This window comes from Dipodomys merriami, unplaced genomic scaffold, assembly GCF_024711535.1.
Source record: "Dipodomys merriami isolate MVZ:Mamm:240054 unplaced genomic scaffold, mDipMer1.0.p SCAF_7, whole genome shotgun sequence".
Classification (NCBI taxonomy): domain Eukaryota; kingdom Metazoa; phylum Chordata; class Mammalia; order Rodentia; family Heteromyidae; genus Dipodomys; species Dipodomys merriami.
In genome coordinates, this window is record NW_027206290.1 from 57,084,581 (window position 1) to 57,100,330 (window position 15,750).

The 15,750-nt window shown below is 40.3% G+C and overlaps 1 protein-coding gene across 3 annotated transcripts in view; it reads left to right on the plus strand.

Annotated features, from left to right (window-relative positions):
• The window catches only part of Kif16b (kinesin family member 16B), a 268,617-nt gene extending 254,648 nt beyond the window's left edge, over positions 1-13,969 (plus strand). For all 3 annotated transcript variants that reach the window (XM_070006712.1, XM_070006715.1, XM_070006713.1), the window contains one exon: positions 12,655-13,969. In XM_070006712.1, coding sequence (XP_069862813.1) covers positions 12,655-12,813 — 159 coding nt within the window. In that variant the 3' untranslated portion in view covers positions 12,814-13,969. The remainder of the gene's footprint in view (positions 1-12,654) is intronic.
• The last annotated feature ends 1,781 nt before the right edge of the window (positions 13,970-15,750 follow it).

Consider the following 15,750-nt stretch of genomic DNA (forward strand, 5'->3'; position numbering starts at 1 on the left):
TATAGACAGTAAAATGAGACAGTAGCTCATTTAATCTTCTGATCCTAAAGGGATGCTGTAATCAGATGAAGAAATGGCTGCGGAAGAGTTAAGGGCTTACCCCAGATCTTTTTCCTGTAAGGTCCTATACCTAGCATGGAGGCTGTACAGGGCTTCACTCACAGGGTGGAGCCAGAGTCCAGATATGCCAGAGAGGGCATCCTGGTCTCTAATCTTGGCCTTCTCTCCCATGCCACAAACGTTGTTAGGATGCATTTATGTTCAGCCTGCTACCAATCCCTTACTAGAGCCAAATGTCTCAACAAGGCAAAAGCCCTTTGGAGCTAGGAATTAGGCTTGGAACTGGGCTTCTCTTACAGCATCTGCTCTGTGGCTGGGAAGGTGGCTCAGTGGTAGAGAGAGTGGCGCTCATCAGAATCTGCTAGCCTTCTCCCGGTAGCTGATGTGTGCTCTCTCCACTTTGAGTTGTCAGATGCAGGGTAAAAACAATCTGCCTCTCCCTCTCCGTGAGCTAAAGAGGCAAGACGATTTTGACCTGTGCTCAGGGAAAGGATCAGTCAGCTTCCCTGCCCAACTTTGTAATATCACCTGTCTGTTTGTGGTGTTTCTCTAGAAGCCTGATCTCCTGCCAGGAGAGGTATCAAGATTATTGAAGCCATTTAGTACTCTGTGCAAGAACATCAACCTGTAAAAATCGAATATCACATGGACTTTAAACACATATCCCTTATAAAATTTTTAAAGCTTGCTGAATTTTATTAGAATATGTGAACCAGACCGAGTATATTAAATTTATGAATCCAATTGATGCAGTACCATAATAATTCAATACAATATGCTTGTGTCATTAAACTCATAAAGAAGATTCTCTGAATAGCTGTAATGAATAGTTCTGATTCTGTAATCACAGACTAACATTTTCGCCCTGATGAATTTTAACTGGGAGCTCTCAGACTTGTGTATAACATCAAGAAATAAATGCCACATTTCAAATGATGACTACTTAGTTCAAGTATTTACTTTAAAACCTAGGATAGTAAAAGTAGCTGGTGAAAGAGAAGTACCTGCTCTGACAGAATTATGCATTAGAAGTACTAAAAGGATTGGAAGAGATTAGCATGAAGGAGAATAGGATATGAATTTATGTCTGATCATAAATTATAAAAAGGCATCAAAAGAATGTTCATTCTACTTTGACTAATTTAATTCATCTCCTACTCCTATTATAATATATTTTGGTTATCAATTGTTACATGGTAAAGAACTCTAAAATCTATGTTTTAGAATGACCACCATTTGGTATTTATCATTCTGTGGTCAGGACTAAGCTGGATGCTTCATTTATTCCAAGTCAGGCATTTATGTGTCAGCATTGTGCTTTTGACTCCACTAAGGACCATGCTCACCTAGGGTACTGAAACATCTAGGTAGTCTTCTCTCAAGTATTACCTCCGGTATATTCTTCTTATTAAAGCAAGTCTTGGGCTACACTTAAATCAAGGGAAGGGGCCATACAAAGGTGGTGAGCCCTAGAATTCATGATTCAGGGGCCACCCATATATCCAGCACACATGCCATTTCCCAGCTCCATTTTCTCCTTATACCACCTTTGCCTCTTAATGACCTTGCTACTGAAACAAAAACAGATTCCAGTTTCAAAGGATTAAGATTATTTTAAAATAATTCTGAAAATTCTGGACATAGGAAAACTCAATTTTGACATGTTCATGATCTTGTCAAAGCAGATGGATAAATGTATCAGAAAGATACCTGGATAATTAAAAACTTGTAGAGTTATGATCCAACCTCTCAGGTATAGTTTCTTTCTTGGTTAAAAATTTAAGCAAGCTGGGTGCTTGTGGCTCATGCCTATAATTCTAAGTATTCAGGAGGCTGAGATCTGAGGATTGCAGTTCAAAACCAGCCTGGGCAGGAAAGTTTGTGAGACTTTTATCTCCAGTAAACCACTCAGAAAGAGCCACAAGTGGCATATAGCTCAAGTGGTAGAATGCTTGCCTTGAGTACATAGAAGCTCAAGAACAGTGCCCAGGCCTGAAGTTCAAACCCCAGGAGGGAAAAAAAAAACTATTCTAGCTAAAATTCTACAGCCACAGCCATGCTGACTTTATGAAGGCAGACAAAAGAATTAGGTGACCTTCCAGTAGTTCTTTCAGTCTTGAGTCTATAATCATGCACACATATTGTCTCTTCTCCATCATTGCTAGAAACAGTTTAAACTGTTAAAATACCTACAGAGAACAATTAGGCAATGCTTTTCAGAATTAGAACTGCCTTTGACTCAGAAATTCCATTTTAGGAATTTATACTACAATTTTGCCAAAGTATAAAATTCTTTATCACTGCTATTTGTAATATACTTTATTCTTCACTCATCCATTCAATAAATTTATACTGTGCTCTATATTGCAGACACTGTTGAGTACTCTGTCATGAAGCATCCTCTCCTTTGTATAGTTTACATCCTTATAGGAAGACTATAGAGGATGGGAGTAGCCTATGTGTCCATTTATAAGGAGCTACAACAATTTCTAAATTAGAAATTATCTTTGGACTTATAGAATGATCTTTAGTACAAACCCTTACCTAAACAAAGTGCAGAAATGTGTCTTTTATACACCTGAGACAATGTTTGATTGTGCAAGTGAAAGAGGAGACATCTGTGTATTTGCTTATATCAATAAAGTATTCTAGAAAAATGCAGAACTAATGCACAAAATGCAAGGAACACTAATGTTTTTAGATGCTGGAGAGTTGGGGCAAAAGAGGCCAGGTGAAAAGGACTTTTCACTATAGTAAAGGCACACATGGACCTACATACACACACAGAGGAAAACGTTCTCTTTCAGCTGTGTATGTAAGTGTGCATGTGTGTTTATAAAAGTACAGCCAGTGGACAAGAGTATTACCCTAAAATTACAATTTAGGGACAGAAATATTAATGCATTTTCAGACATCATCATTAGAAAGACTGATTATTCCAGAATTGTGGTGGGAAGCTATGATATCCAATAAAGTAGTCACCAGCTACATGCAAATATTTAATTTCAGATTAATGATAATTCAGATAAAAATTCTCAAGTTCTATTACTGTAAAATAGCAGGTGTTCATGCCTATAATCCTACCTACTCAGGAGACGGAGGTCTGAAAATTGGGGTTCAATGCCAGCCTGAATAGACAAATCAGTGAGGTACTTATCTCCAGTAAAAAGCCAGAACTGGAGGTATAGTAGAACATCAGCTGTGAGCAAGAACACCAAGTGAGAATGTGAGACCCTGGGTTCAAGCCACAGTATTGACACAAGAAAAAGTACCCACAGAAACAGGAACAGAATGACCCTGAACAATGAGGCATGTAGCTAGCGTGTTTGCCTTGTGAGAGGAAGTTGGGTATCTGGTGTGTGTAGGGGGGGGCGTAGTATGTGTGGTGTGTGTTCTGAACTTTGAACTCAGAGCCTGGGCACTGTCCCAGTGCTTTTGTGTTCAAAGATAGTACTCTACCACTTGAGCTACAGCTCTACTTTTGGCTTTTCAGTAATTAATTGGAGATTCGAGTCTCCTGGGCTACCTACCCCAGATGGCTTTGAACCATCATCCTCAGATTTCAGCCTCCTGAGTAGCTAGGATTACAGGTGTGAGCCACCAGTGCCTGCTGGATGTCTCTTTTATTGAACACTTATTTCCAAGGTCTGGCACCTTCCTCCATGGAGAGTAGCTTTACAGTAGCTGTGCTAGATACATGAATCACACTGTCATAATTTCATCAGTGCCTTAGATATATTTAAGGGTATGTTGGGAAATGAACCTAGCATATTTGGTCCAGTACAGTCAAATTTTAGGATTCCTAAAAGAGCCAGTGAAAGATAGTCAGGTGAGAATTTAGAAGAGTTTAGAAGAGTTGAGTGCATGAATCATATTGACCACATTAGGTGGATTCATAATGCATGACCAATGGTGACCAGACCTGTCTCAGGTTTAGAAACATCCCAAAGTGACTTAGTCTAGACTTGTTGTATCTTCAGAACTTATCAGTCGACAGTGAGTTCTTCAAGTGCTGCCAGGTAAATGAAACTTTAAGTCTTTTACACTGATCCTTGTCTTTCAGTTGTTCTCCCTGCCCCCCCCCCCCCCAGGCTGATGACTTCTGGAAATGAGGAATGTCACTGAACTCTCTTCTCTCTTACTGTGTCACCATAAAAAGGCCAGTACGGCCCTATTGCATTTTTAAAAGAACATTTCAATTTTAATAAATTCTATAACTTTAAATTGAATTATAGATTTATATTAAAAGTTTGTAAAAATTAAGATGGTTCCATAACAATGAGCTGGCCAGGGGAATAATTAGGATGACACAGCTAGGGTAATATAGTGCACATGAAATAACAGCTCCAATTATAACCACGAGGCTTGTAATAACAGAAACTTCTTAATAACATGAAATGGCCATGACTTTTTTTCCCTGCTAATTAAAGTAGGGAGAAGGTATCCAAAAGATAAGAAGGCTGAGGTGTTTGAAATGTTTCTGAAGCTTTGTGATTCATAGGCCTCTCTACCATGTGTGTTAAAATGTGTTTGTATGTGTATACGCACATGCACACACACACAGGGGCACACACATACACAGAGAGAGTAGTTGATTAGAATAGGAGTCTATTTAGGCATGGTATTGATAGCCCTGAGGCAAGACCACATTACACTTCACACTTCAGAACTTGAATCTTGAGGCTATTAGGTCGTTCTAGTATTGTCCCCTCCACTCTGACTGTTGACCTTTATGGCTGACCTCAATGAAGTCACCCACCTCCTTGGATCTCAGTTTCCTCATGTGTAAAGAAAGGAAGCTCCTTAGCATAAACTCCTCTCCTACTTATCCTAAGGGTGTCATAGGAACTGGGGAATTCCAGGCCCTCCCGTGGTTCCTCTCAAATATCTTGATGCTGGCCTTGCTTTCTTGCTCACATTGTTTTCTGAGTTTAGACACCATTGCTCCTTCCTGTCTACATTAATCTCAAATTCTCCCTTCTTGGAAGGGAGTAACAGCGAGATAACAAGGAACCACACTATGAGATTTCCAGCCGATGTATGAGGCTTTTTTTTTTGGTCAGGGACAACTGTGGAACCCATGTTTAGTACTTATCACCAGACTCATATTTCATCCAGATGATCTGAAGTTGAAAAGGAAAACTCAGCAGTGAACATGGAAGAGGCAAGTTTTGCCCAGATCCAGTAACCCACAACAGTTGTTTTTAGTTTTTGTTTTTGTTTTGTTTTTGAGCCAGACTCAAATGGTGTTTTGGACCACATATGAGTCATGTTAATATAAATACAATAAAATGGCACATGGCAACATAGTTTCTAATAAATATACTGCATCTAGAAAAAAAAAAGAAAATATAATAGGCCAAGTTCTTGTTGAATTACCCAGTATTGCTGTAGGGAGTGTGTTTTACCTTTCAGAACTCATTAACACAGCCAATAGACCATATTAGCCTGTTTTGGCTCAAAGATTAATAATGTTTAGTTATGTTTTGAAAGAGTATTAGAATGTAAAGATTGGTCTGTATAGATTGCTCTTGGCTGGGGGGGTGTACCACTAGGACACCCTGCTCCATCTGAAATGCTATTGTTAGAAACCTCCTAGCATTAGTCTCTTTCCTAGAAGAAGAATGTCCTGGATAGAGATCTTGATCTGACAATAGACCAACTTTAAGCTTGGTTATGATTACAGGAAAGATTTTCTCTGATTCCCAGCTGATGCCTGCTACCTGCCTGTGCCCTAGGGCCTGTTGTCAGTTAACTTTGTTTCATATCATAGAAAGTGACAGTGAACCTTGTAAGCAGATAGACCCATCAGTCCCCACGCTTGATTGTGAATAGAGACCAGAGACCCCTCACCTATGTACCCGAATTTCTTGAAAATACTTCTCTATGATTTACGAGAGCCTTGTCCTAACAGACTCTTGGATTCAGCAGACTCCAAGTAGTAGTTCCATTTGTCAGTGATTTCTCCCAGAACATCCCTGGGGGAGAAAATTCTGCAACCAGATGTGTCAGCTAGCTAAGCAGTCTCTAAAGAATAGAATGGTGTTTCTTCAGAGGGAGATTCTGGATGCTCTTTGGAAAGGAAAAACAAAACAAAACAAGAACAGTAATAAGGACTGGGCGCCATTGGCTCACACCTGTAATCCTAGCTACTCAGGAGGCTGAGATCTGAGGACCCAGGAAGCTGAGATCTGAGTATTGTGGTTCAAAGCCATACCCTGGCAGGAAAGCTCGTGAGACTTATCTCCAGTTAACCACCAGAAAACAAGAAGTGGAGCTGTGCCTCAAAGTGGTAGAGCGCTAGCCTTGAGCAAAAAGAGCTTAGAGAAAACACCCAAGCCCCAAGTTTAAGCCCCACAACTGACCCCAGCAACCCCCCCCCAAAAAAAGGGCAAAACAGTCAGGAAATGCCCAGTGCTCTATCAACACACTGCAAGAAACTGTGTATTAGCAGTGCTGCATGGACCTCTATGTACAGGGAAAGAGGCCTTTCCCCATGTTGGTGTGGAATTTTAACTCTGGAGAGTTCAGTGCCCACTGGTTGCCATGGAAGCACCCTCAAGCCTGGGTACAGCAGTCTACCTGGTATCTGATAATACCTCGTGGAGATGGCCTCACCCAATGAGAGACTGTGGGTTTCAGCAGATGGGGCAGCAGTTTGTTGGATCAGACCAGCCTCTGGAGTTAGGAGTTCTGGCTTTGAGTCCTAGCTTTCTGGCTCATATGTTCTGTGACCTTTGGGATGCTACTTAGCTTCCATGGACTTGTTTCTTCACCAGTAAAGTGGAGATATAGTTTCTACCCCATAATGCTATTGCGGGAATTTAATGAGGTAATGCCTTCAACAGTTCTTCTTGTAGTGTTGAGAATGTGGAAAGCGCTTGATAAATGACCTCACTCAAGGGTAATGAAATGGTAGCTGGTAGGATTTGGATATGAGTGTAGGAGACACTCCTGGACAGATACATGGGGTCTTGACAGGGAAGGAATTTTTTTAATTCCACTTTGGAAAGAAGGGGTTCAGGAGCCCCGCTTAGATTGTCTCTGACAACTACACATCCTGCCTTCTTCCTCTTGTTTCCTTTGTCCTCCACTTTAGAAGCCCAAAGCCCTCTATAGGATTTTGCCTTCATCTATTTTGGGAGGGATTTTTTTTCTTTTCTTTTTTTTCTTTTCTTTTCTTCTTTTCTCTTTTCTTTTCTTTTCTTTTCCTTTCCTTTCCCTTTCTTTTCCTTTTCCTTTCCTTTCCTTTCCTTTCCTTCTTTTCTTCTTTCCTTCTTTCCTTCCTTGGCTTGCTTCCTTCCTTCCTTTCCTTCTTTCCTTCTTTTTTTGGTGCTGGTCCTGGGGCTTCACTTTGGGCTCTGGATGCTGTCCCTGAGCTCTTATTTTCACGGTTAGCCACTCTACTACTTGGACCACAGCTCTACTTCCAGTTTTTAATTGGAAATAAGCATTGTATGGACTTCCTTGCCATTTAAACCATGATTTTCAGAACTCAGCCTCCTGAGTAGCCAGGATTGCAGGTTTAGCCACCAGCACCCAGCTTTTGGGAGAGATTTTGGAGGTGGTAGTGGTGGCTTGAACTCAGGGCCTAAGCACTGTCCTTGAGCTCTTTTTGCTCTTTTTAGTTAGTGCTCTACCACTTTGAGCCACAGTGCCACTTCCAGTTTTCTGATGGTTAATGGAGTTAAGAGTCACACTGACTTTCCTGCCCTGGCTTGGGAGAGATTTTTTTTTTTTTTAGTGCTACAGTCACATTTCCACATTTCACTGGGATCCCTCTCTTCAGCTACTTCCACTTGAGCTTACTGCCACGTCATAGGTTCATTTCCCAAACAGCAGAACACCGGGAACCTCCTTATCAGTATTGAAATATGTCTCTTAGATTAGCCATCTAAATTTGGTCTTTTGAAAGCATAGATAAGAAAACACATTATTTTTCATTGTTCATCCAAGTAGCAAAATGTAACTCAGATTTTAAAAATCTGATGTACTTATTATTATTATTATTATTATTATTAAATCCTTTTAACCAACTGGTAAGCAAATCCTAAACATTGGTCTTGCACATTGTCGTGTTCTCTTCCTTCATCACCCTTTGTCTTTTGTTTTCCCATCTATCTTTTTCTTTCCTCCTGTCAAAGCTCTGCCTCTCTTGCCACTGCCCACAGCCCTCTCTGTCTCTTTGTGGCATCTCTCTGTTTTGAACACCCACTCAGATCACCCCCCTACATAGACACTTACTTGCTCTGCCCGCCCACCTTCTTTCTTGCTGTGAAATCTCAAGGAAGAGGATTTAGTTTAACTTCCACCTAACTTTCCTCCTCTCAGGTATGCAAGGCAGGGCAGTACTGTGGCCCAACCTCAAGGGGGTGCCGTTGCCGTTCTGGGTAGCCCTGAGCCAGAGTATTTAACAAAACAGAGACTCAAATGTGACACCCACCACCCCATTACCAGGATAAGCAGATGTGACTGGCCCTCTCTGGTCCCTAACAGGCCACAGAAATTTAAATATGTCTGCTTTGATTACTTTTTATAATAGTGAAAATGTTCTGTGAAAGCCAGATGCAGCAACTGAATATTGGGTGTCAGAAATCCTTTTCCGACTTTGCTCTTCTCACCCTGATAAGTCACTTAGACTCTTAATGTCCTTCAATTTTTTTTATTCTCTTTTATAAAATGTGCTACCCTGGGGATACAGCTCTGTTCCTGGAATTACTTTTTATAAGCAGGAAAGGACTGGGATGATTTTGAATTCATATAAAAAAGGGATCATTTTGACAGGAGAACTTTTTGTTTCTCCCTCCAGCCACTGATGCATTGGAAAATATTGTGAGTACAAACAACAAAAATCACCAATGTTTGTTAAGTATCTTACATATAATTATAGAATATTTTAAATATACATAGGAGCAAAAATCTAGTGTATTCGCTGATCTTAGATTGTACCTCAAGCTGTAACGTGGAGCTTCATCACTGGAAAGAGAGTGATAAACTTGTCTTAACCAGACACCAGTGATATATGAAAGTGGATCTCATTATTGAAGTGGAACTCAGGTAAAAGGACCAAAGTATCAATGTGTGTCCCTCTTAAAGTTGAGTTGGTATGTTCACTTATAGACATGCCTGTATTGTAGTAATGAGTAGCCACAACTAAATGTACAGTATGGACGCATCTCACAGACATGGTGTCAACCGTGGAAGCTAGATGCAAAAGAGTATTCCCTATATGAATCCATTAACCTGAAGTTCCAAAATGCAAACTAGAAGCCTGTGCTGCTAGAAGTCTAGGTAGCAATTTTTCTCTCCAGAAGGATTATATATGGAAGCCGGGCGCTGGTGGCTCACACCTGTAATCCTAGCTACTCAGGAGGCTGAGATCTGAGGATCACGGTTCAAAGCCAGCCCGGGCAGGAAAGACCGTGAGACTCCTATCTCCAATAAACCACCAGAAAACCGGAAGTGGCGCTGTAGCTCAAGTGGTAGAGCGCTCGCCTTGAGCTGAAGAGCTGAGGGACAGCGCCCAGGCCCAGAGTTCAAGCCCCACGACTGACAAAAAATAAAAAAGGATTATATATGGAGAGAGGGTATGAAGAAAGCTGCCTGTATGCTGGAGATATTATATTATCTGTACTAGATGCTGATCCCCTAGGTATGTTCATTTTCTTGGAATGCATTAGGCCATACATTTTAGAATGTGCACTATTTTCCATGTGTACATCTGAACTTCAAATTGACTCATCAAAATCGATCATCCTGTCTCATCACTTTTTCTAAGCTTGGCAATGTGCCAAGGGTGAGCAGGGACCGCAAAGAATGAGATACTGTCTGGGACCTTAAGAACCTTCTGCAGTTTTAGTTCTGTCTTCTTCCATCTCTAGGCCTAGCCTGTGCCTTGATTTTGCCATTCTCCAGAGTTGCTCAGCCTTCCTCAGTTATATTTTTGGATACAGCCAACAAAAGACATGCTTTATCTTTCAGACCTGGGATTATTGTGAAGTCATTGACAAAACAGTTCCTAATGAAGCACCTTCTGCAAACCGCAGAAACAGATTATATAAAGGAAGGAAGCCAAGCTACCCTGCTAAATAGAAATTTGTTTTGTAGAGACCAAGCAGTATTTTGTCTCTGTAATGTTTAAAAGTGGCCAGATCAAATCTTTCTGTCTGATGTTTCCATCAAGCTATGAGTGTGTTTAAAGGACAAAAAAAAAAAAAAAAAAAAAAAGCATGACCTAAAGTTGATTTAGTGGCCATAGTCTGGCATGGAGGTGTCTGCAATACTTCATTTTCTTTTTCTTTTATTTATATTTCTAACTTTTACTTCTCATTATACCCTTCAGGCTTTATTGGCCCTTTAAAAGGACCCTGCTTTGTGAACTAATTATGACAAATGTTGATACAACATCTGTTCCCAGATTTAAATTGCCTGCTAGTCTGTTAGAGTTCATCTGGAAGGAAAGTTTGTTGTAAGCAGTAGTCTGCATGTTAATTTACCCTGTGCGTACCTGAGGCTGGAGCTACTGAGACAATGCTATGCAGCAAGAATCCCTTTCCCTGCGTTAAACTGTGGAAAAGCCGCATCTCCTTGTGCAAATGGGGAAACTCCTTGCCTTCCGTACTTGAAATCATTTCACTCTTGATCCACCAGAAGCAATGAGGTGTGCCTGTGAATTTCATCTTATGCCTTCACTGCTCAGATGTGGTGTGGAAGATTTGCTGGTAACCATATTTGATGGTCCCTCTAGAGTTGATATTCTCAGGAAGAGCTTCTTCCCCTAGCAAAGTTAAGTCAGCTTTCCTTTTGTTCCTTTGATGCAAATTAAATGTTAGAGTTCCAATGTTTAATCTTCAGCAGTTGTTTTTGGCATTTTCTTGCTTCTACCTCTCCTCAACTTTAGAATCTTTACAGAGAGACTATTAGGGGCACAGTGTTAGGAATGGTGACTCAGGAAACCAGGCCTCAATGCTCAAGTCTATTCTCTTCATTACTAGCCTTCTACACGTCTATGGGTAACAGATTCCTTGCCAAAAAAAAAAAAAAAAATGACTATCACAAGAAGAAGACATAATTCTAGGCAAAATTAAGTTCCACAAGAAACTTCTGGGGAAGGCAAGGCCTTATGTTGGTTTGGTGGTGTGTTCATATGTATCAACTCAGAACAAAATTTTGTATTTAGAGACTGTGCAGTGTAAGAGCTGGGAATGTAGGTACACAATGCACTAGGTTTGATCTCACAACTTCCAAAAGAAAAGAAAAGTACAGCTTATTATGCATCAATTCCATGTCTAAAAGTAAAAAAAAATGATGTTGAAGACTTTTAGAATAATGTAAGTGATACACATGTTAATAGCAACCCTTGGTAACATCTTTAAGATAGGGACTAACCAATTTTCCTGAAGCCAGGAGGCTTCTTTCAAAAGTATGTTTCAGGTAGGTAAAATCATAAGGTCATTTGAATTCTCCCTCTCGAGGACAAGGGTTGTCAACTGTGCATTGGTAACATTTGGGGCTGGATAATTCTTGGGCCTCAAGGGTGTCAAGCATATTGTTGGTTGTTAATAGAATCTTTGGCCTCCACCCCAACACACACTGCTACTCAAACAACTGTCTCCAGATATTGCCTAATGACCCCAGGTGACAGAATCGCTCCTTGCTTAGAACTGCTCCAGAATTATGCCACAGTTCTTAGACATTTACTTTGTTACAGTCCAGAATCATCTGATGTTTATTTTTAAGTTTGTGCCAGGATTGTTTATATTGTCTAAAGGAACCGGGACACTAATATAGTCCCACCCTTTCCCTCTATCCTGTTTTCTATGATGGATGAAATTTCCCCTATTTATGTTATATGAGTTATATGTAGTCCCTCTAGAACCTGCATGTCATTTTTATCCAGCATCTCTGAGCATGGTGTGAAGCATGTTTTGCCTCCCTAGTGCCAGCAAAGGTGAATATGGATGTGTCAAGTACCTGCAGCAGAAAAGGGAGAGGAAGGCATCCCAAGCAGTTCATCTAGTTGGAATTTCTTTTTGTGGATGATTATAGAATTTACCAAACCATCTGTAAATATCCGTGCCTGGATCTGTTCCTCATGTGTCCCCACTTCCTTTCCCTTTCTTGTACAAGAAAGAATCAAAGCAGATATTGAGAGCACAGTTTATAAGAGTCTGAATAAGTGACATGTTTCACATTGCACAGAGGACCAGCTTCCTCCCCCACCCTTGAATTGGTTTCTACATGAGTCATTTGAGAGGGGACAAGGTTTTAAGCACAGCAGTAACTTGTGACACAAAGTTGCTACCAGCTTGATCCCTGTGCCTAGACCATGGGCATTCCTTTAAGCATTGGCTGTGGATAGAGGGGGAGTTACTATGAATCAGAGCCCTGGAATCAAAGAAACTTTTTCTGTGGACATACATGGATATTGTGGCTGTGTGTTTATTCTGCTTGGTCTGACATACTAGCTTAGGTATAAACTCCCTCAGCATCTGCTGAGGAAATAAATGTGTGCATCCAAGTGCCTGGGGAGGTGTTTCTGGATCCCACTCAGCAGTATCTTGACGATGGTCTTCACTCTTGTCTCTTTCTCAGAAATACCTCAGGGACTTTTTCAACGTGATGCTCCAGTCTGCCACATCTCCCCTCCACATCAACAAAGTGGGGCTGACCCTCTCGAAACACACCATTTGTGAATTCTCCCCGTTCTTCAAGAAAGGAGTCTTTGACTACAGCAGCCACGGGACAGGGTAGAGCTGGGTTCGCAGAGGAACCACCAACACAGTGCCTTCATTGAAGCGCCTCGGGTGCAGGGCGGCCTCCACGCCATGATCCCCCGGCCTACCCCTCCTGCCGAAGGCCGCCTTGCAGCAGCCCACCTGGACCCCCTCACACATCCCACCTAGTGCCTGAGCTTGAGTTACAGATACCTTGCCTGCGATGGTGACCTTGACAGGCAGCGGTACTGTTTCACTACAGTTGTATGTGGCCTTTTCCCACAATGCTTCTTTCTCATTGAGCAGTGAATCTGGCCCTTTTGGCAAGATGGCTATGGCTTGCTCATCTTGGAATCCCAGAGTCAGATCAACTTAGGACCTCCAGCATGGGTGACCTTACAGATCACCCCTAAGTAGCTCTCATTTGGTTTCCTCTTTCACCAAAATATACTCTTGGGTTTTGTGTTTGTTTATTTTTTTAATATCCCTCCTTGTGGCTGGCTATATCCCAAGAAAAGCATTTTGAATTATTCCATTGTATTTCTTCCCCATTTGGATCAGAACTTTTATATAATACCTGAACAGTGATGTTTACACAGAATTTCATACTCTGCAAAAGGGATTTTTTAATCCAATCATGACGAGTCTTCCATGCCTGACAAATTGGATGTAAGCAACATGCAACATCACTTAAAACTTCCCATCAATCCGTACACATAGGACATTGTTTAACCATGAATATTTGAGAACCTTTTCTCAAATCCAGTGGCTACTGTGCGTTCTTGAGTTCTTTTGTTTTTGGTTTTGGGGTTTTTTTTGCTAAGCACAATCTAAGCGCAAAGCTTGATGCATATTTTTAAACACTATTTTGTTCACATTTTTTGTTACAGAATCTGCTGGATCTTTAGCTGAAAAAACCTAGAGTTTATAATAGTTAATTAATAACCCCTAAATTACTCAGGACTTACTGTAGCATTGCACATCTATGTACAGTGAAACTGCTTTGTTTAAAGAGAAAAATATGACTAGAAAACAGGTGGTATGTATTGAAATGTAAATAATTTGACCTGCAGGTTTATATGTGTACACACTCCTGTAAAATAGTTGTATTAAACTATATATAATTATCCACACCAAATATACTAAAGCTATTTATGTTTTCAAACTTTAAATTGAGCTGCTATCAATATTAAATGAAGTGATAAATTCTACTCAGTAGTTTGTTTTAAATTTTTAATATGTTCATTCTTATTTGCTTAAAAATTGATATAATGTACATGGAAGCATGATGCATAGTTTAGTATTTGTGTTGTTGAAGATGTAGTTATAATAATGATTGAAGTCATAAATGAATAACTAATAGGACATGTTTGCACTCAATCTTCTAGAATATATCTGAACAACAGAGCTCTCCTACCTCAAGAATCTTTAAAGATGCAATTTTCTCTGTAAGGAGGAAACTACTATTGCACTAATTAAATATCATAGTTTAGCGTGAAAAAAATAAGACCTTTTGCTAATTGCTACAGAAAGACTCATTTGTATCTGCAGTCACAATTACAGGAATAGGTTTGGAGCAATTACTACCCAAAATTGAAAACCAAAGATTAAAGGAGATAATAATTAACCAGAGGTTACTTATTCAAGAGGAATCCAGGTACTAAAGATTGTCCCTCATTTTCTGAGTAAATGGCTTTCTTCAACTGACCAGATAATCTGTTTTCTGCACTTTTGTGCCTGAATTAGAGGCTGGGCTCACAGCAAGCACTTTGTTAAAATAACACAAGATCCTTGGAAAGATCAAATAGTCATGTTTGTTAAAGGTACAGTCATCAGAAGATCCTTCCCTTCCAATCCTCACCATAAGTAATTACAATTGCATTTGGAGCACAGCTGCTGGCTAGAGATGACTGAGCCATTAATCAATCATTTCCTCTCTGTAGGCCTCAGTCTCCCCATTTGAAAACAGAGCTCTTGCATTGGATGACTAAAGATTCCATCCTTACATGAGACATCAGAGGAGTAAAGGATTCCAGTTGGACTGGTTGCAGCTTCTTGTGCACATGTCAATACATGCTTCCAGTCTGATGTAGAAACAGTTGAATCTGAATAAATCATGAAGGCAAGATGAAAAGCAAATGAGAAGCCACATCTAAACAACAGTGGAGTCCCTTGAGCAGGGGGAAGGGAAGGAAAAAGCAAGGATGACAAAATTGAGACTTCATCAATAAGGATAAGACAGAGCAAGGATGACAAAATTGAAACTTTGACAATTTGGACGAATTAAAAGGAAAAGAAGAAAATGAGCCAGTGTATGTTATGTACTGTACTTTCAGGTGCCTTAAACACACACACACACACACACACACACACACACACACACACACACACACACACACACACACACACACACACACACACACACACACACACACACACACACACACACACACACACACACACACACACACACACACACACACACACACACACACACACACACACACACACACACTAATTCCAAGTTGGCCTCTGTGGCAATTCAGATCAACAAGCTTCCCACTTATAGTTCTGTACTCAATTGAACAAATCTAAGGATCCTAAATAGAATTTTTTAAATGTAGTTTTAACATTCCTTCCTAGGTCTTATTTACTAAATAAATCTATGCACCACTCTTGTTTAAACTCAAAGTACAGTAACCCACATACCGGTTCCCACTCAGATCTTGCTGTTTCTAAATTACATTCAAATTCAACCACAAGATTAATTTAGGTAGGTGATGGATAGTGATCAAGACATGCCAGCTCACTGAAAACTGACATCTAGATTCTCTGGGCCATAATATAAAGAAGTTCTAGGTTACGTGAACAGCCCACTCAGGCCCAAGGGCATTTCGATTTTACATTTTTTTTGCCAATTTACATTTTATACAGAAATTTACATTTTTATGCAAGTAAAGGCTAATTCTGTGAA